The 23,684-nt window shown below is 36.1% G+C and overlaps 4 protein-coding genes and 1 long non-coding RNA gene across 7 annotated transcripts in view; 3 read left to right on the top strand and 2 right to left on the bottom strand.

The window, feature by feature from the left end:
* The first annotated feature begins 184 nt into the window (after nt 1-184).
* On the top strand, nt 185-4,120 carry LOC106129085 (conserved oligomeric Golgi complex subunit 2). Its single transcript, XM_013327545.2, has 6 exons — nt 185-387; nt 466-693; nt 938-1,784; nt 2,354-2,559; nt 2,838-3,283; nt 3,816-4,120. The coding sequence occupies exons 1-6, from the start codon at nt 310-312 to the stop codon at nt 4,087-4,089; spliced, it is 2,079 nt and encodes a 692-aa protein (XP_013182999.2). The 5' UTR covers nt 185-309; the 3' UTR covers nt 4,090-4,120.
* A 125-nt stretch (nt 4,121-4,245) lies between these two features.
* LOC106129154 (DNA polymerase iota) lies at nt 4,246-6,401 on the bottom strand. The gene is made up of 2 exons (XM_013327635.2): nt 6,235-6,401; nt 4,246-6,147 (listed from the first exon to the last, which is right to left on the bottom strand). The coding sequence occupies exons 1-2, from the start codon at nt 6,243-6,245 to the stop codon at nt 4,335-4,337; spliced, it is 1,824 nt and encodes a 607-aa protein (XP_013183089.2). The 5' UTR covers nt 6,246-6,401; the 3' UTR covers nt 4,246-4,334.
* Nucleotides 6,402-6,580: 179 nt separating this feature from the next.
* LOC106130538 (protein phosphatase 1 regulatory subunit 21) lies at nt 6,581-11,620 on the top strand. The gene is made up of 8 exons (XM_060949278.1): nt 6,581-6,788; nt 6,862-7,056; nt 7,283-7,423; nt 8,127-8,375; nt 8,853-8,936; nt 9,334-9,660; nt 10,235-10,330; nt 10,550-11,620. The coding sequence occupies exons 1-8, from the start codon at nt 6,723-6,725 to the stop codon at nt 10,694-10,696; spliced, it is 1,305 nt and encodes a 434-aa protein (XP_060805261.1). The 5' UTR covers nt 6,581-6,722; the 3' UTR covers nt 10,697-11,620.
* A 3,645-nt stretch (nt 11,621-15,265) lies between these two features.
* LOC132902828 (uncharacterized) lies at nt 15,266-17,925 on the top strand. The gene is made up of 2 exons (XR_009657251.1): nt 15,266-15,443; nt 15,632-17,925. It is a non-coding gene; the product is annotated as an uncharacterized LOC132902828 (long non-coding RNA).
* A 446-nt stretch (nt 17,926-18,371) lies between these two features.
* LOC106129954 (serine/threonine-protein phosphatase 2A 56 kDa regulatory subunit gamma isoform) overlaps nt 18,372-23,684 on the bottom strand; it is a 53,456-nt gene continuing 48,143 nt past the window's right edge. For all 3 annotated transcript variants that reach the window (XM_060949073.1, XM_060949074.1, XM_060949072.1), the window contains one exon: nt 18,372-23,103. The gene's annotated coding sequence lies outside the window, so the exon portion shown is untranslated. The remainder of the gene's footprint in view (nt 23,104-23,684) is intronic.

Genomic DNA, 23,684 nt, shown 5'->3' with positions numbered 1-23,684 from the left:
GAAATGTCGTACTATTGACAAATTTTGACGTTTCTGATACTTTGGTCAAAAATTTACACCCGTTAAAATTTATACTATTCTGGTAGAATTTTGAAGGAATATGTCTGGTATAAGTTCAGAAACCTGTCGATTTCTGAACGTTAAATCTGACAGTTGATCCTGACGTGTCGATTGTCAAATTTTAGAAAAGTGTCAAAATGATTGCCGTGCCGACGAAAGGGCACTATTTATTTAAATAATTTCAATATCATTAAAAAGATTTCTCTCAACGATGGTGCCTTTATAATATAGTGTTGATTGGCCGCTGCTATGGAAAAAGACTCTGTGGAGTTTACACTGCCGCCAGCCCCTCGGGGACTGTGCTTCGATAGGAATGATTTCGTCAAGGTATATTTTGATTATTTCTTCCAAAATTAGCAAATTTGATTCTTTTATCAGGAACATAATAACTCTGTACACTTCCAGACAAACTTTTCTGTCGACAATTTCCTGGACGAGCATCAGAACGCGGCCTCCTTAGAGACAATGAGGGATGATCTAGGAATGTACCTGAAGGTCCTAAGGCTGGCTATGATAGAGCTTATAAACAAGGACTATGCTAATTTTGTCAATTTATGTGCCACATTAATCGGATTTGATAAGGCGATCGACAAAATTCAAATGCCTCTGGAACAATTGAATGAAGAACTCTTGGTAAGTTAATATGATTAGTATTGAAACTTAATAATTATAATTATCACTATAGAGTAATCTTTATATTTATCTCCTACATATCTAAGTGATTACTTCGTTAATGCCAATTTATAATAAGCAAGGAAACTGTATGACAATCCTAATTAAAACCAATAATTTTTATTTATTTCTTTATATCAATACTTGTGTGGTATAGATTTTTAATGATGATTTCAACATTCTTGATTAAAAAATTATATTGCAGAGTGTTCAACATTGTTTAGAAAAAGCCATGAAGGAGCTCTCGATGTGGTTGAACCAAAGGCATGGACTACAAAAGAAAAAGCAACTCCTCAAATATTATAGCCAAACTGTCAATTGCATAAAAACTTTAGAAAATATCTTGCAAAATATATCTGATAAGAAGATTCTAGAACAGGTTGCGTTAACAGACCGAGCTGCCATGCAATATAATCAGCTAAAGTTCAGCATAGCTAAGTGTGAAAGTTTGACCAAACCGGAGCAAAAAGACCAATTCAACGATATAGGCGGCAAACTAGTACAGACCTTAAATAAATTGCTGTTTCAATTTTGGAATGACAATGACGGAGAGAACCTTCTTAAAATATTAGTAACACTAGCGTCACTTGACCGCATTCCTGAAACTGAAATGCTTATAAGAAAGCAGGCTGTGGCACCATTATTGCAGGATATAATCAGTGAATCTTCTCTCCAGAGGAGTCCTGAGGGCCTTGAGGGGATCTACAATAGAATTTTGTCACTTTTAGACACCAATCTCAAACTACTTCTTACTGTAACTGCACATTCCAAGCTGACATTTCTTATGAGGAAATATAGATTTTTAGTCAACTGCTTCTGGTGCGAAGTAGAGTCTAGACTTGAAGTAAATTTGTCTTCTATTTTTGCTCCTGGCAACCCTCAGATTTTTTACAAGAGATACAACGAGAGCATGCATTTCATAAGGAAGCTAGAAGAGTATTGTACTGATGAGGCAACAGTGACGTTAATGCACGAGACAGCAGAATACAAAAGTTTTCTAAGGAGGTGGAATCTACCTGTTTACTTCCAGATACGATTTCAGGAAATTGCTGGTAAATTATCTATTCTACATACATACATATAATCATGTCTATATCCCTTGCGGAGTAGACATAACCAACAGTCATGAAAAGAATGAAAGGCCAGCTGTTTGGCTTAAGATGGAATTGAGATTCAAATAGAGACAGGTTGCTAGCCCATCACCAACAAGAACAATCCCAAGTTTATTAGCCTGTCCCTTATTCGCCTTTTACAACATGGAAAAGATAAAAAGTGATACTTTTCTACAGGGATAAAAACCGGACTACAATCTATTCTCTTTTATTCTAATGATATGTAAATGATTTTGTTACACCTTGCATTTAACCAAACATGGCAAAGGATCAGAAGACACGCCAAACGCAGTTGCAGAACCATTTGACAATGGGCTTGCACATGCGTCAATGTGAATATAACAAAAGATAAAAATATTGTCATAATAAGGTTCAATTAAGCATGCATGTCTTTTAACCCACATCAGAACTTTCAGACATGCCTTTAACCATAAGTAAACAGAGATAGAGATAAACATATATATAAACAATTCACCTTTCATCAGTTATAAAATTTACAATTATTTCAGGAAAATATGAAGTGTCACTACATAACAATCCCACAATTGAAAATAGCAACAGTTTTATATTGAAAGAGACCCAGGCTTGTTGGAGGGCCCTCCAAGAGTGCTGGGCGGAAGGCGTGTATATAGATGCTCTTGCGCACAAATTTTGGAAGCTGTCTCTCCAATTACTGTCGAGATATGCACATTGGGCCAGTGTATTTTGTGTGCAGGTACAATTTGTATTTATCAATGTATATATATAACTTGTTTGTGTGTTCTGTTTTAACCACAAAACATCAAATATATATTTTTCTGTTAATATTTATATAATCACGCCTATATCCCTTGCGGGCTAGACAGAGCCTACAGTCTTAAAAAACTGAAACATGTTCAGCTGTATGGCCCAATGTTGGGATCGCTATAACAATAGCGACTGGTTGACCACCTTTTTATTTTTTTTAAATTAATGCAGGATGCAATTAATCCATTGAAATATTATTTTTTTCAGAGAAATGATTCTCCAAAGATCGAGCCTATGAGTGTAAATAAGATTTTAATTAGCAACAGTATTAGCATCTATTTAGACATACAATCGTTACAGCAACGATTACCACAATTCCTGTCTCTTGTTGAGTCAAAGATAAGCACCCAAGCTATAGCAATTTTAAAGCCCAGTTTGCTCCATTCAGAAAATGCATTGCTAGCTACGAAAGATAAAATCAAAGAGTGTATTGTAAATGAAATGTCTGATTATTGCAAGGTACAGTTGAAACAAGTGAGTGATATACCAAGATTGTACCGAAAGACCAACAGGAGTGTACCGACTAAGCCATGTGCCTATATCGATGTAGTGTCAAATGCAATACAAGAGTTTAACGAAGACGCTTCTAAGAAGTTAGATAATGCGTTTTTGGTTGGATTGTATGAAGCGCTTTTTAATGTTATGACTGTTTCGTAAGTATTATTAAATGTATGCTTTTGGTTTGGGACAGAGTACAAAATCGTAGGAGGCGAATAATGAATAAATAAATATATATAGGAGATAAATTACACAAATTGAGTCAACCTCGAAGTAAGTTCGAAACTTGTTTTACAAGATAATTCAATGTTACTATATTTTATTAAAAATACTTATATAGATAATAATCCAAGACTCAAGCCAATTAGAAAAAGTTCGTTTCTCATTGTGCTGTAGCCGGGATTCGAACCCAGAACCTACTCCGGTGTCACAGACAAGCGCACTAACTCTGCGCTACAGAAACCATCAGTAAGAAAAGTTAAATATAATGTAGTACATTTTAAAATTTTCAGACAAAAAAGTAGTATGTGTCACTTCCGAAAGTCTTTAAGTTTTTGAGTTTATTCAATACAAACGTAAAATATATTTTCTTATTAATAACATAGTATAGATTACTTTTTTCGAAGAGCCAGGAAGAGCATAGCTGTACATGTAGTTGAAATTAATTTCTCTTAAAATTTTTGTCAGATATTACAAATACGTGGAAGATGTACTGACATCCGTGCAGAAAACTGAAGACTCGCTTAGAAGACTGAAGCAGATCAGGGAGAAGATGTCACAACAAAGCACGGACTCCAACACCGTCACAGACGGAGACAAGATCAGGCTCCAAGTTAACGTGGACGTGGTCTCCTATGGGAAAATAGCCGAAAGCCTAATGGTCAATGTAAATTGTGTGCACCAGTTCCCAGAACTATTATATATGGTAAAGGAAAGTGTAAAAAATATAGATATTAAATGATATGCCCAGTTATACAGCAATATTTGTTTTCTTTCCATTTTGACATACATACGTATGAAATCTTTATCCATTAGGGGGCAGCCAGAGTCTAGGCTTTTTCTTTGCACATAGTTGAACAAAATAAAAGAAAACTTTTTAACATAAACATGTATTTGATCAGTTGAATAAAAATTGTATGATTTGAAAAAATAGAAACCATTCACTTATCACTTAAAATAATTAACAAGATAAAAATCTTACTAATACTATTTGTGTGGAACAAAATATTTTAAGAGTGTGTTCGGCTTTGCTTTGTTCATTGTTCTGGGACTAGTCCTCGTGACGGAGCTAGAGGGGTTCTTCCACATGGCCTTCAGCTCCTGCTGCATGTTACCAGGAAGAGCACTGAACACTTCTTTGTCAACATAACTCGGACAACCCTCACAGTTACCACCTTCAGCTACATCTTTCATTGTGTCTGATGTATCTGAGAGATTATCTTTGGCCGGACTCGCTCGTGGGGTCAGGGACCTGTCCCGAGAGTTCAGCCTGAGCTCTGATACTTTCTCAAGTTCTTTAGAATTCAACCTCAATTCGCCAACTTTTAGCTTGCTCGGAGATGCAACATCCTCCTTTGATAAACAGCGTTTTTTTGCTATCCAATTCACTTTTTTTGGCTTCTTAGGTGAAGGTTCCACTTCACCATCTGATAAGTCCGTAGTTGTACTGCTGCTTGGCGAAGCTGCAGAGTAGTCCATTGAAGTTGCTGATGTATCACAGTCGTTTTGTAAATTGAGTACTGACTGCACTGAAATATCATTCATCAGGTAGTTCACTATGGAACTTCTACCTGTCATCCGTTCTTGGAACTTCGTGAATGCCAGCCCAACTAATGTCAAATGGAATGGTTTTGATAAGTCAATAAGCTTATTGAATAATCTCATAATTATAGTCATAAGTTTCTGCTGGCCAGCTTCTGTGACCGTGAGTATACCATTTGATATTGTGAAGATTGATGATGATATCTGACACTGTCTCGACTCTCTGTGGCTGCTCAATCTCTTGGCATCCTTTTTCCTCAATGTTACTCTCAATGAAACAGGAATACGTCCATCTTCTCGTACTAACACAAGCAGTCTTTGAAGCAAGGCTGAGAACTTATCTTCCACCTCACTCTTGAGACTCACTGTTTTAAAACTGTCTTCTAAGCCTATACTCTGGGGTTTGCCAGTCTGTTTCACTGGGGTATTGTCTTCCCCTAAGCTCAAGTGTTTAAGTCGGACGGCCATATCACTGCTGAAGTTTTTCTTCAGTACTTCTAGTGCTACTTCTTGCAAGTCCTTTACTGTGATGATTTGATGAGATATAAGAGTTTCTGTTGTTTTAGAACCAATGCTCGGAATGGATCGGACACTCTGAAGAGTTGACATGAAGTCTGCTCCATGATCTGGGAATATAGTGGTCTGATCATTAGGCTTGTGTAATGGACAGATTAGTTTTGCCAATAATTTGTTGTGTGCCACGCCAGCACAAGTAGTGAGTCCTAATTCATCATATATTTTTTGGCGAATTTCATTAGCTATTTGTGATGCTATCTTCAGTCTAATGTGGCACCCACAAAGGCACTCTATACCAGGCTCTTTGTACAGGTGACCACTGAGTGCGACATTTTTAACATCTGCACTTTTTGATCTCTCCAATACCAATTTTGTGACGTCAATAAAGTTTTCATCCATACCTAATTTTTCCACCTGACATTTCCAGGTCTGAAGAACTTCGAAAACCTTATTTGAGGCTGTCCTGTAGTTGTGCAAGTCCTCGCCATTAACGAGTTTTAAACTGGGACAAATTTTCATCGCGTCTGTAACTAGCATGCATTTCTGTACTCCGTATTTCCGAGCCTCGTAGTTGCTCGTCACTACGATGTTTTTCTGTTGGACACCGAGTGGTACAGACCGCAGTTCGGGGTTCCGTAACATCTCCACTTGAGCGTAAAAGCAATCTATGTCAATGTGTATGATGCTTTTAGGATGTTCGTTATCGCCATAGTTACTAGCAGAGCTGCCCGTTTCCATGTTCCTGAGGAATATCATAAGGTTTAGTCATAATTTACATTGTTCTAACTCAGTTCTACCTGTTGCGATATATTGTTGGGTAACTACTAACCTATCGTCCATGACTGTTTCATTGAAAGATGTGATATAATTTATGGTTTATAAAAATTAAATATTGTAAAGAATTTAGGGTTTTTATTTCATAAAATCTCAAAATATTGATATTTTCTATTCGACAATCACGACACATCAACAGACATGGTGTTGCCAGTCATAATATTTTTTCTCCAATTCAACTACTTTCTTTTTAATAAAGTTAGGTTTACACGACCATAACAACTTACCAATGCAACCTACGAGTAATCAATCGAATCGATTAAAATATTTCGTTCATTTAGTTCACTATCCGGTACACGTACCGGATTTTTATCACGATACAAATGTCAAAATAATGTCAAATGAGGCAGAGTGCATTGACGGGATATTTTGATACAATACGTCATTTTTGTAGAAAGGAAAGTGGGTGTTCAATAGAAGTAAAATACAAAGTAAACATCTAAAACATTGCAAATTTTAGTAATGAGTTCATGAGACAGCGCCATGGAAGGTTTGCCGTCGGGTGATATTCAGGCAAAATACCAGAAATTAGCAACAGAGTATTCAAAGGTATGTACTTTGTTATCTTTAGTGCGGCGAAATACGATCGGCAATTTGTGTAAATTTACTGTTTCCGTTCCAGTTGAGGGTGCATGTAAAGGTGTTGAAGAAGGGCGTTTTAGACGAGCAGGCCAAGTCGAACGAGTTTAAAGATGCCCTTAAGGAAAAAGACAAGGCTTTGCGCAGATGTGAATTGGAGATAGATTCGCTGACATTCAGGAATCAGCAACTGACGAGGAGGGTTTCTGTGCTGCAAGACGAGCTTGACGCCTTACAGGTTAGTTGAAGATTGTTTTGAAATCTTGCATGAAGAGAGTTATGAATGTGGATGCAGCAAGGAAGAATGCAGGGATTGTTGCACATGGATAGACATAGTCTCTTGTCTACCCATCGAGGAAAGAGGCATGTTTGTTAGACTGAACAGAAAGTAGAACATACAAATATTGTATTTTTATAATGAACAAGTCTCTGTTTTACAAGTGATCTGACATATTTTATTGCAGCTTAAACTGACAAAGAAAATAAGGAGTAAAACTGATGACAAACAGCCATCAACATCCAGTGTCCAGGCGCCATTGGACTCTGGGTTACTTCAGGAGGAGTTGCAAAAGAAAATCATAGAGAATGCCCAAATTGCTTCACAGGTTTGTGAAACTTGATCATCTGAACTTTGATGACTTGATTTAACCCATGATGTGTTCCAAGCACTGACTCAGGAACTAACGTCTATGCAGTTAGTTTCTGAATAAGTCAATATTCTATTAGTCAATTACAGATCCTCACTGATAAAAAACCTTAATACAAAAGAAAAAGATTATCAATCTCTAAAAATTTAATAACTCACTAACCTTAATTCACATCAAGTTAACATCTACTTACTGAATAAAAGACGTTGATTAAAAAAAAAAGCTAAATAAAAAAAAAAATTAACTCATCTTCGGTCAGCCATTGACTACATGACTATTATATGGAAAGAAGAATTGTATTAGTCTTCCTCAATTTAGGAATGCTCAAATTAAATATATCAACATCTACTGCGATTTAATTGTAATAACATATTGACGGCCTCTGTGTCGCAGCGGTAGTGCGCTTGTCTGTGCCACCGGAGGTCCCGGGTTCGAATCCCGGCCAGGGCATGATGAGAAACGAACTTTCTCTGATTGGCCTGGGTCTTGGATGTTTATCTATATAAGTATTTATAATAAAATATTGTATCGTTGAGTTAGTATCTCGTAACACAAGTCTCGAACTTACTTCGAGGCTAACTCAATCTGTGTAATTTGTCCTGTATATATTTATATTTATATTTAATAAATATAATAAAGTATTAACCCCTTGGTTTTCCAGTTATCAGATAGAACATTCGAAGTCTCTCAACTGAAGGCTACCCTCGAGGACTACCAGAGGCATATAAATGAGAGTGACAGTAAATTCAAATGTGAGATTGCTAAGCTGAGGAACAAGAACCAAGAGCTTCAGTTTGCGTTGGAGGAGGCCCAGAAGGACCGTCTCGGAGGAACGCCCAGCAAAGTCCATGTTAGTGCTAGTCAGCCCCCTAGTTGTAATGGAGACTTCCTGTCGGAAGCTGGAAGCCTGGTATGTTCATTTTTTATTGAATTTGGTTTTTACTGTTTTAGCTAAAATCATGGTGGACTATGTGGTCAACAGTCCACCTTTACACAACAGTGAACTTTGCTTATTTGAGTAAATTTTAAACTTCCCCTTCGGCTTCGCATAAGTAGCATTCCTTCCTCTTGAATCAATCTAACTGTTGAAAAAACTGCATCAAAATCAGTTGTGTAGTTTTCAAGATCTAATGATACATATGTACATATGTACAGAGGGCCAGACGCGGGAAGTGATTGTATGTTTTAAACTAATGTTTAACTATGTCATTAAAAGTCAGCCTCTGTTTAATAATAATGTTGCTATAACATGTCAAAATATTTAACACAGTTTACAGTATTAACAGTGCTATGTTTATTTTTCTCAATTAGAACTAAACATAAAGTCGGAGCTTATAGCCCTTGTGTGTTAATTTTTATTAGGTTTTCAATATTATTTATATTTCAGATGGGAAGTGAAGATGCACTTAGTTCTGTAGGTGATCTGAACTTGAATGAGCAGCTTAGTATAAAAACACACACTCTAGAACAGGTAAATATTTCTTAAATAATACAAAAACAAGAATTAATTAGTTTAAAATTAATTTCCTGCCATCATCCCATTTCATTTAATGAATAGAATAGAATAATTTATTTGCATGAATTACATAGTTGTATTATATAGTTGTTCAATGTCATTCAATGTCAGTTCTAATAGTAATCACTAGTCTGTTTATTTCACTACTAGATGATGTCACACTGATACCAAAAAATATACTTTTTAATATCCCTAATTCACTTTGGAAACATATGGGCCAGTAATACTCATAAATAAAATCTAGTAATTAGAATCAGTATATCGGAGTGATCAAAAGCGATTAATTCAAGTTAAAATCCTAGCATAGTATTTTTAAATTCTTCTCTAAAGAAAAAAAACATTTCTATTCCAGGATAACCAAAAACTGAGGATGGAATATGAATTATTACAAATGGAAAATGAAGGCCTTAAATTAGAAATAGCTAAGTACGTGTCCGCCTCACAGAAACGTAGAGGAGACGGTCATGACTCCGGTGACTTCAATAGTTTTAACGAAACCTCAGTGGACGGTGAGGGAAGGGTCATAGGACTCCTGGGGAGCCTGGAAGTGCCATTCCTGGTCAATCATGAGGTCCAGTCGCGAGAGGACAGAGTGAGGACGTATTTTAGAAATAAGATTAGTGCGTTGGAAGTCGAGAAAAGCGAGCTGAAGAGCAAGACTGAACATTATGTGAAAGAGGTAGTGTACATAATTATATATTTATTTATTTTTCTTTAAAAAAATATTTAGTTGATTTTTTTAAAATTAATTGAGAAAGTTTTTACATCCTGCTAATCATAATTTTTTGACAGATTTTTATTTGTAGTATACAGCTCATATCTTCTACGTATACGAGTAGTAGGTGTATAGAGGAATCCACTCCATCATGAGACTTGACTCTGTCTACTCCAGATTATGTGTATGTATGAACCTAATAGAAAAACCCATTAAAAAGTTCAATATTTGAAATTGTAAAATTGTTAATATGCATACATACATACATATAATCACGTCTATCTCCCTTGTGGGGTAGATAGAGTCAACAGTCTTTCAGTCTGAAAGGCCACATTCAGCTGTTTGGTTTAATAATAGAATTGAGATTCAAATAGTGACAGGTTGCTATCACGGCGCCCAAAACGAGAATCCAAAGTTTACAAGCCTTTCTCTTAGTCGCCTTTTACGACAAGGGATGGAGTGGTCCTATTCTTTTTTTCTCTTAGTTCCGGGAATCACACGGCACGTTACCATGTTAATATGGATTGTGTGTTTTCAGTGCGAAATGCTAAGACTACGGTTTGATGAGATGGAGCGGGACAAACAGACGGACGAGCACACGCTGCAAGAGAAACATAACACTATCAGCCGGCTGGTGAGTACATATCTATATATTAAGAAGAATCCCAAGTTTATAAGCCAATCCCTTAGTCGCCTTTTACTTCATGCATGGTAAAGATTAGATAGAGTTATAGGATAACTCCATCTCTTTACCATGGATGTCGTATCATGGTGTTGTTCTTTTTTCTATTGGTGCCGGGAACCACACGGCACGTGACATGTAAATATGTATTAAGTATAATAAAATTCTCAGGAGGAGGAGCTCCACTCAACGTCCCACAATTACGAGGAGCAGATGTCGGTGCTGACGGAGCACGTGGCGGGGCTCAACGACCAGCTCGCGCGGCAGCACGATGAGATACAACATTTGAAGCATCAGCTCAGTGGCAGACGAAAGTAGACCTTAAATACTTGGAATTGGTATCAAAAAAAAATCATATTGTTTCGTCCCGATATGTTTTTCAATGATTTTCATCTTAATATGCTGACATACATACATATCATCACGTCTATATCCCTTACGGGGTAGACAGAGCCACAAAGAAAAGACTGAAAGGCCACGTTCAGCTATTTGGCTTATGCTGTCTACTCCTAAAGGGATTAAGACCTGATTATATGTATGTATGTATGTACCTAATAGCCCATTAAAAAGTTCAAGATTTGAAATTGTAAAATTTAAAATTTTAGCCTGCTTAACCAAACCGGTTGAGCAGGGCGTTCAAGTACGCAAGAGTACCTAACATAATTATATGCTGACATCTGCGCGGGTATCGAAAATATGATGTTGAAATATTTTACCAAAATATGCGCTTTCTGACAAAAATGCTCTAAATTGCCCGCTTAAGTCATGATATGGGAGTGGATAAGTCAAATTTAGTCAGTCACAGAACGACTCCCGTCTGACCTCCGTGATAATGTTAAAAAGGAACGCTGACCAAGCTTACCTACATTATGGTTCTACATTCAGTAGCCTCAATGTGCAGGTTTCGTCACGAAATGCCAGTGCAATAAGTACGCAATGAACTTTTCAAAGTAATGCGACATTTGTGTAGGAATTTGATTTCTTAATATTTTTGCCATTGCCCAGCTTAATTGCGTTTTTATTTCACAACATTCCTTTTTCTTCTTTGACGCAAAAAAAACATAGCTTCCAATACATATGTTTTTAATCTAAAACTTTACTATCGAGCTACGTTGGAACCTTTATTCCGTCAAGTTATGCCAGTAGTTCGATAGTCGAACTGTTTGGATATTTTTTTTTCTTCCAAATTGTTCCATTGACGGATCGAACTATTTTGCTTTCAGTTGTTTTAAAGTTATGCTAATCTGACATACATACATACATAAAATCACGCCTCTTTCCCGGAGGGGTAGGCAGAGACTACCTCTTTCCGCTTGCCACGATCTCTGCATACTTCTTTCGCTTCGTCCACATTCATAACTCTCTTCATACAAGCTCGGCGGTTTCGGGTACTTTTGACCTGACCCTTTACCAGGACGTCCTTAATTTGATCAAGATACGTTCGTCTAGGTCTTCCCACTCCGACCTTTCCCTCCACACTCTCCTTGTATATCTGCTTAGTCAACCTGCTTTCATTCATCCTCTCCACATGACCGAACCATCTTAACATACCCTTTTCTATTCCTGTAACTACATCTTCTTTCACATCACAACATTCCCTTATCACGCTGTTCCTTATCCTGTCACTCAATTTCACACCCATCATACTCCTTAACGCTCTCATTTCCACTGCATTTATTCTGCTTTCATGCTTCTTTTGCCATACCCAACTTTCACTCCCATACATTAATGTCGGGACCAACACGCCCCTGTGCACAGCCAGTCGAGCCTTTTTGGATAGTTTCTGACTGCTCATAAAGGCATGCAAAGCTCCATTCACCATGTTCCCCGCGTTCACTCTCCTTTCAATATCACTATCATACTTGCCATCTGATGTAAACTTTGATCCTAGAGATATACAAACTCTTTCACTTGCTCCACTTTTTCTCCTCCAATCAAAATATTACATGCTGTCATTTCTTTCTCCATTTCAAAAACCAGTGTTTTAGTTTTACTTACGTTCACTTTCATTCCTTTCTCTTTTAAAGCTTCATGCATACAGTTTACCATCTCCTGTAACTCCTCCGCTGATGACGCCAGTATAACCTGATCGTCGGCATAGAGCAGACATTTGACGAGTAACTCATTCATCCTTAATCCACTTTTAGACTCTTTCAAATCTGTCAAACAGCTATCCATAAATAGGTTGAACAGCCACGGTGACGCAACACATCCTTGCCTAACGCCTTTCTCAATCTTAAACCACTCAGTGTGCGCTCCGTTTATCCTGACACAAGCACTCGAATCCTCATATAAGGATTTCAGTGCTCGTATTAAGAGACTGCTCACCCCATGCATAGAAAGTGCTGACCACAATTCATTCCTCTCAACTCTGTCATAGGCCTTTTCCAGATCTACGAATGTGCAATAGACTTTTTGACTCTTGGCCAAAAACTTTTCGGCTATGCACCGCAAGGAAAAGACCTGATCAGTACATCCCATTCCCTTTCGAAATCCCGCTTGAGCATCCCATATTTTGTCATCAGTTTCATTCCTGACTCTATTAATCAATACCTTAGCATACAATTTGCCGACGACGCTAAGCAGGCTTATACCACGTAAATTTTTGCAGTCCAGCTGTGACCCTTTTCCTTTGTAAAGTGGCACGATAACAGCCTTACACCAATCTTTTGGTACTCGGCCGCTTCTCCAACACAAATTGAAAAGGCAGTACAACTGACTAGCTACTACGCCTTTTCCTGCTTTAAGCATCTCGACCGACACTCTATCACACCCAGCAGCCTTTCCCGCTTTCATACTCTTAAGTGCTTCCACAATTTCGAACATTTCAATTTCGCCTTCCATCTCATTCTCTTTTTCTTCGCTATAGCAGAAATCTTTCTTATTTCCTTCCTTTTTTTCAAATAAACTTTCAAAATAGTCCTTCCATATCTTTAGTACACATTCTTCTCCTTTCACAACGCTACCATCCTGGCATCTGATCCTAGTCAGCTCTCTGGTTATAGTATTTCCTCGGGCTGACCTTACGGATTTCCAGAATACTTTCAGATTTGACTGAAAGTCTTCTGATAGCCTTTTATCAAAATCCTCTTTATACTCTTCTTTATTTCTAATCACAGCTTTCTTAACCAAATCTTTCATTTTCTTATATTCCTTACGTGCTTCATTCACATCTTCATCTATAACCTCTTGCATTCTTAAGTTAGCTTTTGCTGCTAACAAATCCAGCCATGCTTTCTTCTTTAATCGCACAAGTTCTTGCACATCTTTACTCATCCACGCATTTTTGTGATTTTTTCCTTTCCTTCTTCTACTTACACCACACACTTCAACAGCTACTTTCACAATTCTTTCTTTAAGTTCCTTCCATCCATCTTCAATATCGCTCATTTCATCTAAATCTTCAAATTCATCCTTCAGTCTATTAATATACTTCTTACCTACATCCATATCTTGCAAATTTTCCACTTTTACTCTTTCCAAAGCGCTGGTTTGCTCCCTTACCCTGTGCCGCCAGCGATTGAAGATACCCCTTATCCGGGATATCACCAGTAAATGGTCCGAGTCAATGCCAGCACCGCGATATGCACGGGTATCCAGCACTTTGTTCTTCAATCTTTCATCTACAATCACAAAGTCTATCATACTTTTTAAAATACCTTCCACTCTTGTGTAGGTGTGGATCTCTTTATGTTGAAACATTGAGTTCGACACAAAAAGATCCCACTCTAGACAAATTTCTAATACACTTCTTCCATTATCATTCACCTTTTCGTCACCAAACGCACCAAGCACCTTTTCATATCCATCACGCTTTACACCCACCCATCCATTAAAATCACCTAACATAATAATCTTCTCATTTGGCTTGGTAACTTTCAATACTTCTCTTACACTATTCCAGAACTCCTCGTTTTCGCTTTTTGCTGATGTTGTACCCCTCGAACCCACATCCCAAGGTGCATAAACACCTAGAACGAAGATCCGAGTGATTCCAACTTTCAGCCTAATCCATAGAAGACGAGGGCTGACACACTCATACTCATTCACGCACTCAGCCATTCGTGCAGAAAGAATTAGACCGACCCCTTGACAGCCTCGGCTGGTACTGGAAATTCCAGACCAATACGCCGTGTAAGGGCCGTGCTGCGTCGCGTCGCATCCTTTCCGCTTCGTTTCATTCACGCACAACACATCCAAACGTCTTTCATCCATCATCTGGCATACTTCCTCAATCTTATCCTTCATTCCTCCTCTTACATTCATCGTCGCAAAGCGGCTTTCAGCAGACCGCATACCGCTCCCGCCGGGAACGAGACGTGATGGGGTGCGGACACCATCGCCGCCATTTCTATGCTTTTTAAGGTTCATAATGCGATTCCCACGAGACGCTAGGGAAAAATTTTGTCCGCCCCAGCAGAGCCCCGCATGCCAGGGTAAGGCTAGCCATTACCTGGGGGTCGCCCAACCCCATGGCGGAAGTGGCACGCTCGAGACTAGGCTCGCCCCTAGCCATGCATCCATCGGCGCGGCAGACCTTAGATTGGCAGGGATTTACATTAAAGAGGAATCCCAAGTCTATCCCTTAGTCGGCTCTTACGACATCCGTGGGAAAGAGATGGAGTGGTCCTATTCTTTTGTAATGGTGCCGGGAACCACACGGCTCTAATGCTAATCTGAAAGTGACATTAACCCCAATTAAGGTGCTCTGAAATGCACCTGCCGTGTGATGTATTTAGTTGTTTCAATTCCATTCCAAGTACGCAAGAGTAACATAAATTATCGATAGGGGGAAGTCCCCTAGCGCCGAACGGCAGGTAGTACCGAACGAATACGGTACCTTTAAAAATAAGCAAACGAAAGCGATCATTTGTGGTGAGAAAGCAAGAGACAAAGCTAGATAAGCTGCGGGCGGCGCTGCAGTAGTCAGTTATGCTCAGAGCGGCCGTGAGAGAAGATGCATTCATTTTGCGCGGGGACGTGACGTATCGTGTACAGAAGAAAATACCGGTTGTTACAAGATTTACGAGTGGAGACATTCCTATTAGAGTTTAAGTTGTCTTTGGTAAGTATTAATGCAATTTTAGTACTTAAAACTAATATTAAATAAGTACGTTTGAGTTAATTCTCGTATAAATTTTGTTCTATGAGCCCCTAGTACCGAACAGTGTATTTTCCCCTATGACCGAACAATTATTTTTCTGCAATTATTTTATTTTCATTGATGTTAAAAATTCCATTTTATGGTTTCAGATAATCTTATATATTAATAATGGTGAAGGCGAAAAAAGGTCGTTCATCGTTCAAAACTCCAGCCTTTGGACAGGTCGTTCATGAAACCCTTTAAGAATGCCTATAATGAACAATGTGGGATGTGGATAAGAGCTAATTCAGGGGCTAGAATTACTGAATTCGATATTGCTGGACTTGTTTCAGATGCTTTTAAAAAGGTAGCACGTTATGACATAGCAGCAGCATTTTTGTCAAACGGATATATACCGATATATCCGTTTGACAAAAATATTTTCAGTGATTTGGATTATTTGCCAAGCGATATTACGAATATTCCAATGGAAGAACGTTATGAAAATCTAGCCTATCCATCCAGTTCTTCACGTGCAGATTTGAGGAAGTGATTGATAGACATGCCCTTAGTATTCCTCAAAATTTACTGGAACAAGGCCTGTTGTGGATATTTTACCAGAAAGCCCATTAATGTTGCGAGAGAAACACAAGTCTCTCACCTCAGCCTTCTTCTAGCAAAGGCCCAGAATCAGTGCAACTCGTGTAAAGAATGGGCTCAAGAGGCATGCGCTGATATTCCAGTGTGCTCTGAGATGTATATTTGTGACAGGTGCCACCTTTACTAGAAGTGTTAGGTCATAAGGACCATTTTTAGGTATGTTCGGTACTAGGTGCCACATAATGATAAACCAAAAATTAATGCCCATGATTAGCTATAATTTTCACTAAGAATTTGTATTCTGTTAATTATTTGTTAATTTACTTACATGTCTATGATTGTCGTGTACCCAATAATGTGAAATAAATTAATAGAAATCAATTCGTATTTTTTTAATGCCCTCTAAGCTTAGGTGTTCGGCACTGCGGGACTTCCCCCTACTACGATGACTATATTATACTTTATAAAAAAAAAACAGACTACCAAAATATGATGGGGCTCACATTGACCTAAGATTTTATAAAACTGGCTAGTGATAAATTTAGCAAAATTTTGAGACAACTCACGATAAAATTATATGTATACGAGTTGCACTGTTTATGAAATTAAGATCAAATTGAAAAGCATTTTATGCAGACTTTGAACTCCTGCTGTCTTTATGTAGGTAAACGGTTACTTGAGATGAAAAAGGCTCCTTTTACCTGTCTTTTTCCATGTTTCTATTCCTATCCCTCTCCCACACAAAACATCGTGCGTATATAATGCCCGGAGTTAAAATTTAGAGGCAGCATAAGATTTTGCGATTTTTAAACGTTTAATCTTCTACGCCAGCTCTCCATAACATTCATTCAACCATTCATGTTTGCATGGTCTATTTATACAATTCAATTTCTACTATTACAAGTAACAAAATGGTTCAATAAAATTAAAGCACGGAAAACGTTTGAAGCATAATCATAAAATCAAAGCGTTGTTTAAAAACAGTTAATGCAGTTTTATGGGGACCCTGTGATATTTTCCGGTCTTTTGTGGACAGCAAGAGAAAGATTTTGCTAAATGCATTTGAATGGCATTAGTGCAATTTAAGACTGTTTGGCTGTATGTAAAGTCGAAATGCTGTGTTATTTTTATTACGACCTGTATTTTGTTTTTATATAAGGTGCGTTGAGATAATTTCGCCGAAATCACTTTATCCTTTATTTGTAGGGAACTTTCAGATTTTTTTTAAATCGAGATGTTTTTCGTCTTGTTTAATATTATGAGTTATAATCTTTAAATAATTAAATTTGAATCGGCATGATGCTTTATTAAAAACTTCTTAGAAAAAATAAACGGAATTTAACACCTAATACACAAATTAAGTTCTGTTCAATATTTTTTTTTTCTGTTTGGTTATTTCCGTTGCAGCGGAGAATAGAATAATGGCAACCTTTAATTTTCATTCACGTCCATATACGATCTACATAATAAGTAAATAAGGTTCGTACAGACAAGTATTATTTTGTGGGGTAATTTTCGTAATTTGAGTCAAGAATGCGTATAAAGAAATTATTGTTTATATAGATGTTCAGTATGCGTTGCAATCGAGTTACAACCCGCCCTGAAAATATATGTACTCTGTGTACGATCCTTACAAATTTATCTCAATTAATGGTTTTTCCTTAATTCTTCATAATTATGAGTATCGCTGGTCAGTTGAGCTGACCACAATTTTACTTTGGTAACCTAATATTTATGTTTCTAGGTCAGATAACATCGACCGATAAATATTGTTATGTAATTATTGTGTATAAAATATGTTTGGTACATACCATGTATTTATATTTTAAGGAAAATACTATCAATAAATAGTTTTGAATATTTACTCTTGATATTTTTTATTCTGTACCCGAACAATGCTTAAACTTTTGTACACTTTAATGTAATCGCTTGTCATGTAGAGATTTCACGACGGGTTACTAGATTACTTCAATCCCAACTATTAAGTAATTATTATACGTAAATGCGAAAGTGTGTTTGTTAGTTAGCTTTTAACGGGTTTTTTATTGAATTATTCTTCTCGAATTATCACGTATGTTATTGTCTGGAGAAGGACACAGATTACCTTGGATCACGTAAAAACTAAGTTATATTCGATATAAGAGTATTTATTCTTTTAAAGGTCGCTAAATTAGTCATTTTTTGTAGACGACGCTAAAATCACGCAGGCGAAGCTGCGGGTAAAACTAGTATACTACAGTTTTACTTGCACGTCGATAACTATAACAGGACCACCAGTTTTAAAGGAAAAATAAAACACAATAATTATATGCACAACTTTGTATTATAACGATAATCATAAGCACCTTATAATATGTCATCTGTTACAATATTTTGTTTTCAACAGTTATATTACCGTTATAAATATTTATACAAAATTTATCAATTTGTTGAACAGCTTGCAAATGATCGCTAGTGAGGTCTTCGCTTCAAGTGATCTACACAAAATGCGAGATTGCTGGATTCACGCCGTCCTGCCGGATTCAATTTTGGGGAAGGAAAAGGAACATATTCGAGCAAGAAATTATGCTGTCAGTTCACAGCATGTTTTTGCAGATAAACAATTTTTTAACTCGATAAATTTCCTAAGCGAGAGAAAACGCGAATAAGATGTAGTCAAATACATTGTTGAATAAATAAAACAAACAGTGAAAATTATCACCAGATCAAGAAGGATGAGAGTTCTGCTTTATATTTTATTTAAAGCTGTGTTAATACCTAAAAATATTAGTTCGCAACATTGTTGGCAGGTGATTTCCTGTTTTCGTCTTCCTCAAAATTGACGCCAACACTTTTGTATAACGTTAATAAAATTTGAAGCGATCAACTCGATATCTTGTTGGAAATGCTCATGGAATGTCAGATTTGTACAATAATGACTCGTAAATAAAATGTAGGTATATAGAGTGGTTATATCATGTATATCAAACGAAACTGTGTGCATATACGGAAAAGCATCACCGTCGTTCCGATTTCTATAAAAATAAACATTTTCTTCTATCAATAAATATAGCGCTAGTTAAGACTTTTCAATATGCCGCATGAAATCTTGAAGCTGTATGGAAAATATGGTCATTAAAAGGTTTTACACTGCACACGTAGTTAGTAATTATGATGATGATTCTTGCTAACTACCCCCAATGCATGTTTACAGTATCAGTGATGTGAACAAATAGGTGTTATATTTTGGAGATACCTCCTCCAGGCAACTCAGAATAAGTGCCTGAAGCAGTTAATTTTAAGTCTCTTTTTGCAAGGGTCAGCTCTTTACATGTAATCTAGAATGTTTTAAGTCCTCTCACTATTTCCACATCAGTTTATGCGACATATTGTAATAGTCTTATTGGCGTTTCAATATAATACATCCAGCAAATCGCTATCAAACCCTTAACAAAATACGTGATCAAAATTTCATACAAAATGTCCGCTTGCCAGAAGCGTATTGCGAAAATTCCCTATACAGTATAAAGTTACATTAACCGTTAAAATAGTTTCAACACGTAACGCCAACATCTCGAAATGCAAATCTTGGAATATAAGAATGTTATTGCGATTCAGAACCTCTTTTTTGAAGTGCGGTGAGAATATTTTACTTGATATTTCAAAATTTTTTTGGATATTAGCCGAACAAACTTTAATTTAAAATAAGTATAGTATAAGTATTCAATATATTTCAACATCGGAAATGAGATCACCTAATATTTTTTTTAATATTTATTTCGACAAATTAGCATTACGCGATGAGACTGTTAAAATTTATGCTAGTACTAGCAATAGTTTGCTCTGCATTAGCGCTACCAGACACCATTGACTGTACAAATATAACCTACTTACAGCTAAACCTTTGCTATTTATAGTTAATATAGAGGTCACGATAAATTTAGACATCGTTATCGTTATAACATAGAGGGAATAATGTTTTTTTAAATTTTATTATTAAAAACAAATTATATTTAGTAATAATTATACATATGGGTAAAAAGTATCGAGAACTCTTTTAACAGCGGAGCATGAGAAAAACAAATTTAAGTGTTTTTACATAAAACAATTTTACATGAGACTGTTGTTTTTAATACATACATAACTAATAATGTAAATAAAAATACCAAATAATCGTACGGGTTTCCATTCAACATTACAATAAGACCAGACCACATTTTTATGAGCACTGCTCATGTAAACTTACAGCTTCTTAATCCCACGCCTAATTAAAACATTTTTACATGTATACAAATAGCTGGAAACACATTAATTATTGAGATGAATGAATGAAAAAATAGTAATTTATGTTCACGAAAGCCAGCGGATTACAATAACAAAAAAAAATCTACTATCCACACTCGAAAAATTTAAGACATTGAAAGCTTCTGAAATTTGGTGGGGTAATGTGTTGCCAGCTTATAAACTTTTATACGATATTTTTGAATATTAACCAATTATGTCTGGTAGCGGACGGCGGAATACATACAAAACAAATACGTGACCACAGATAATGTACAAACCGACCTAATTTAAAATGGTTAACAGTCACAGTCAACTACGGTAGTACATTCATGCCAATAAAATTCTAGGACTTATTTACGAACGTTGACAAGGCATATAATCTTCCCTCTTGCTCTTAACCTCAGAGAGCGAAAGAGATGGGAATAACATTATTTATAATTCTATGCGTTACTGCTATTGATATTTCCCAGATATAAAAATTAAGAGCTCACTCCAATTGATGTGATGTTTTCGTAATGCAAGTTATAAAATGATCATTTAAAATATTAAATTAATAAAATTTGGTTAAAGCGCGACACATTCATATTTTACTAAGACAAAATGCCGGCTTACATATTTGTGATAAAAAATATACACAGAAGCCATTTTATCGTACAATTTTATTTCAATATCCAGCAATAACTCCTTTATTTTTATTTACTTCTTATTATCATGCGATACTAAAGCAAAAATGCGCGCTTTTACAAAATTTTAGTCCTAAAAAAGTGACTTAATATCTGCTATCTAAACATTGATGTTTTATATTTGTTATAAAAATTTTATTATAGGCAAATTTCGAATCAAATGTTGTGCACAAACTCGCGAAAAAGAAAGGTATAAATAATAAATACGAGTAATATAAGAACTCCCAACTACGCGAAGATGATTCCACTCATACAAATTAATATCTAACTAAAACGGTCGCAGTTACTAAAAAACAAATTTCGAATTAATGAGCTTTAAAAATGACAGCGCATCGCCCTGTCATTACAAATTTGTATTTTAATAACTCAATTTGTACGCAACCATACTTGTGTTACAGATTCCGTTAAAATTAAATAAATCCAGATATTTTTTATGATATTCTATTAGTAATGGCGCACGTACAAATAGATTTCCAGGGACTAGCATTTATCCATTAAAAAGAAAAATTGGAAGCATGTTGGTGATAACGGGATGTTAAACCACAAATAAATTTAAATAAACAATCGATTTTATTTGAATTTCAATTCTATCGTTAAGCCGAATAGCTGAATGTGGCTTATCAGTCTTTATCAAGACTGTTGGCTCTGTATACCCCGCAAGGGATATAGTCGTGATTATGTGTATGTATGTATCGATTTCATATTGATTTAACGGAATCCCTAACTCAAAAATTAATAATAACTTTACCATGAGTGCCCAATTATTAAAATTACATAATATTTTCTTAGGCAGAAAGGCATGTTAAATTAACCTAAGCGAATGCAGGGGGACATTACTTGTCTCTTAGATTATTATTTGTCTCTTTCCCGTTCGGCTCTCCCTCTTAAATAATCTCCTAAAATAAATTACAAACTATTGACATCGTATTAGGTGAGGACAGTAGACCACATAGTAAAGTATACCAGCTCCGATACATCTAGCGGTATCCTTTTGTGGCTGTCTGTACAAATTTAGTACAAATATTTTGAGGGTGTAGGTAGATTCAGTTAATGATTCCCGAGAACTATCGATAGATCGGCAACACTAACCACTAAATAGAATATCTGAAGTATGTCTGTCGCCTTATTTGAGTCTCAAAGCGAACTAACCCTTAAAATATTTATAATTTATTTGCGCCGACATTTTTAAATGATTTCATGTTTTCATAAACACAACTAACATAATAAGATATCTACCAAATTTATTAAACGTGCGATTTAAGATTTCATGGTTTAGTGTTAATAAAATATTTCCATTCGCATGATTACTAAATAAACAGTAAATATATCTTAAAATAATTACTTTTTATTTTTATGTATAATTTTGGTTTAAATGCACAATTAATTTTTCAACAAATATCTACACCTACAATGACGAACATATTCCAATAATGTATCAAAATTGTATAGACATCGGAATAACATAAGACAATAGATGTAGTTTCATATTGCACTTCAATTGTGAGATTTTAAACTGCTTTAAACTGCACAGAAAATTTCGTATGATTGGAGAAATATCGGCAAAAAATTATAGTTGCCAAGTACAATATGGCATTTCTAAGGTCTTATTTTATTTCGATTTCTATATATCGTACTTATGAACAGATAATGCATATTTGGTTTGTAACAATAAATTATATTTAAGCATAATTTTTATGGCTCCTTTAAAACTATGTAGACATCCATGGAACTATAACCAACTTGGGAATAACACACATATGCAAGCTTCAGCTGGGAATTATCACCTTGAAAATTTTCCATAACCCTCCGTCTCTTTCTAAATAGTGCTATTAGAATAAGACAGAGTAATTTAAAAAAAATAAACATTTTCTTCCGATTTAAAAAAGATTTAAATATAGAAAAGGCGATTCGCAATTTATTTTTGTGTGTTTGTTTTCTACATTGGTTATATATCCGCGGACGTTACCACGTTCAGGGTGAGAGTTAAAAGAGATCTTATCTGGTGGTACGTTCTGGAATGGTCATGACGTGTACTGCCGCCGCTGACTTGCAACTTTGGTCGCGTCAAAACGCGCTTCAAATGGATTCCCTCCTACCTAGAACAATGAGAATATACAAGTTAATAAAGTAGTAGTAGTAATAATGAAGTGAGTCGCAGATTCAAGACCTAACTCGGTCACGTTCCATTTGCGTCATCACTTTGCAAAAACACTAGCAACCTGGCTTGAAGATGCATCAAATAGCACACAAATCAGGAAGCGAAAGAAATTCTTTTACACTTGTGAAACACACTTAAAGCTTAACAAAAAAAAAATAAAAAAAAAAACTCCGTCACCTTTTGTACCTACATTCAGCTGCTAACCGATGAACTTATAGTGAGGGAAATCAAGGGTATTACTTTAAGAGTAACTTTGTTTACAGCCTACCTAATACTTAATCAGAGTTTTGAAATATAGTAAAAACAATGCGAAACAATGTTGCATTACCATGTTTGGCTTCACGCGCATTTATACCGTATTCTTGTGCACGGTTAATGCAATAGGGCAATGTTACCATAGGGTAACTAAACTAACCAAAGGGTATATATATGTATAGACATATATATACGAGTATATATATACACGTCAAACTGAGAACCTCCATTTTTGAGTAGGTATATTACAAAATTAAAAATTTC

This window comes from Amyelois transitella, chromosome 18 (genome assembly GCF_032362555.1).
Source record: "Amyelois transitella isolate CPQ chromosome 18, ilAmyTran1.1, whole genome shotgun sequence".
Taxonomy (NCBI): Eukaryota; Metazoa; Arthropoda; class Insecta; order Lepidoptera; family Pyralidae; genus Amyelois; species Amyelois transitella.
This window is presented reverse-complemented; position numbering and strand designations above follow the sequence as displayed.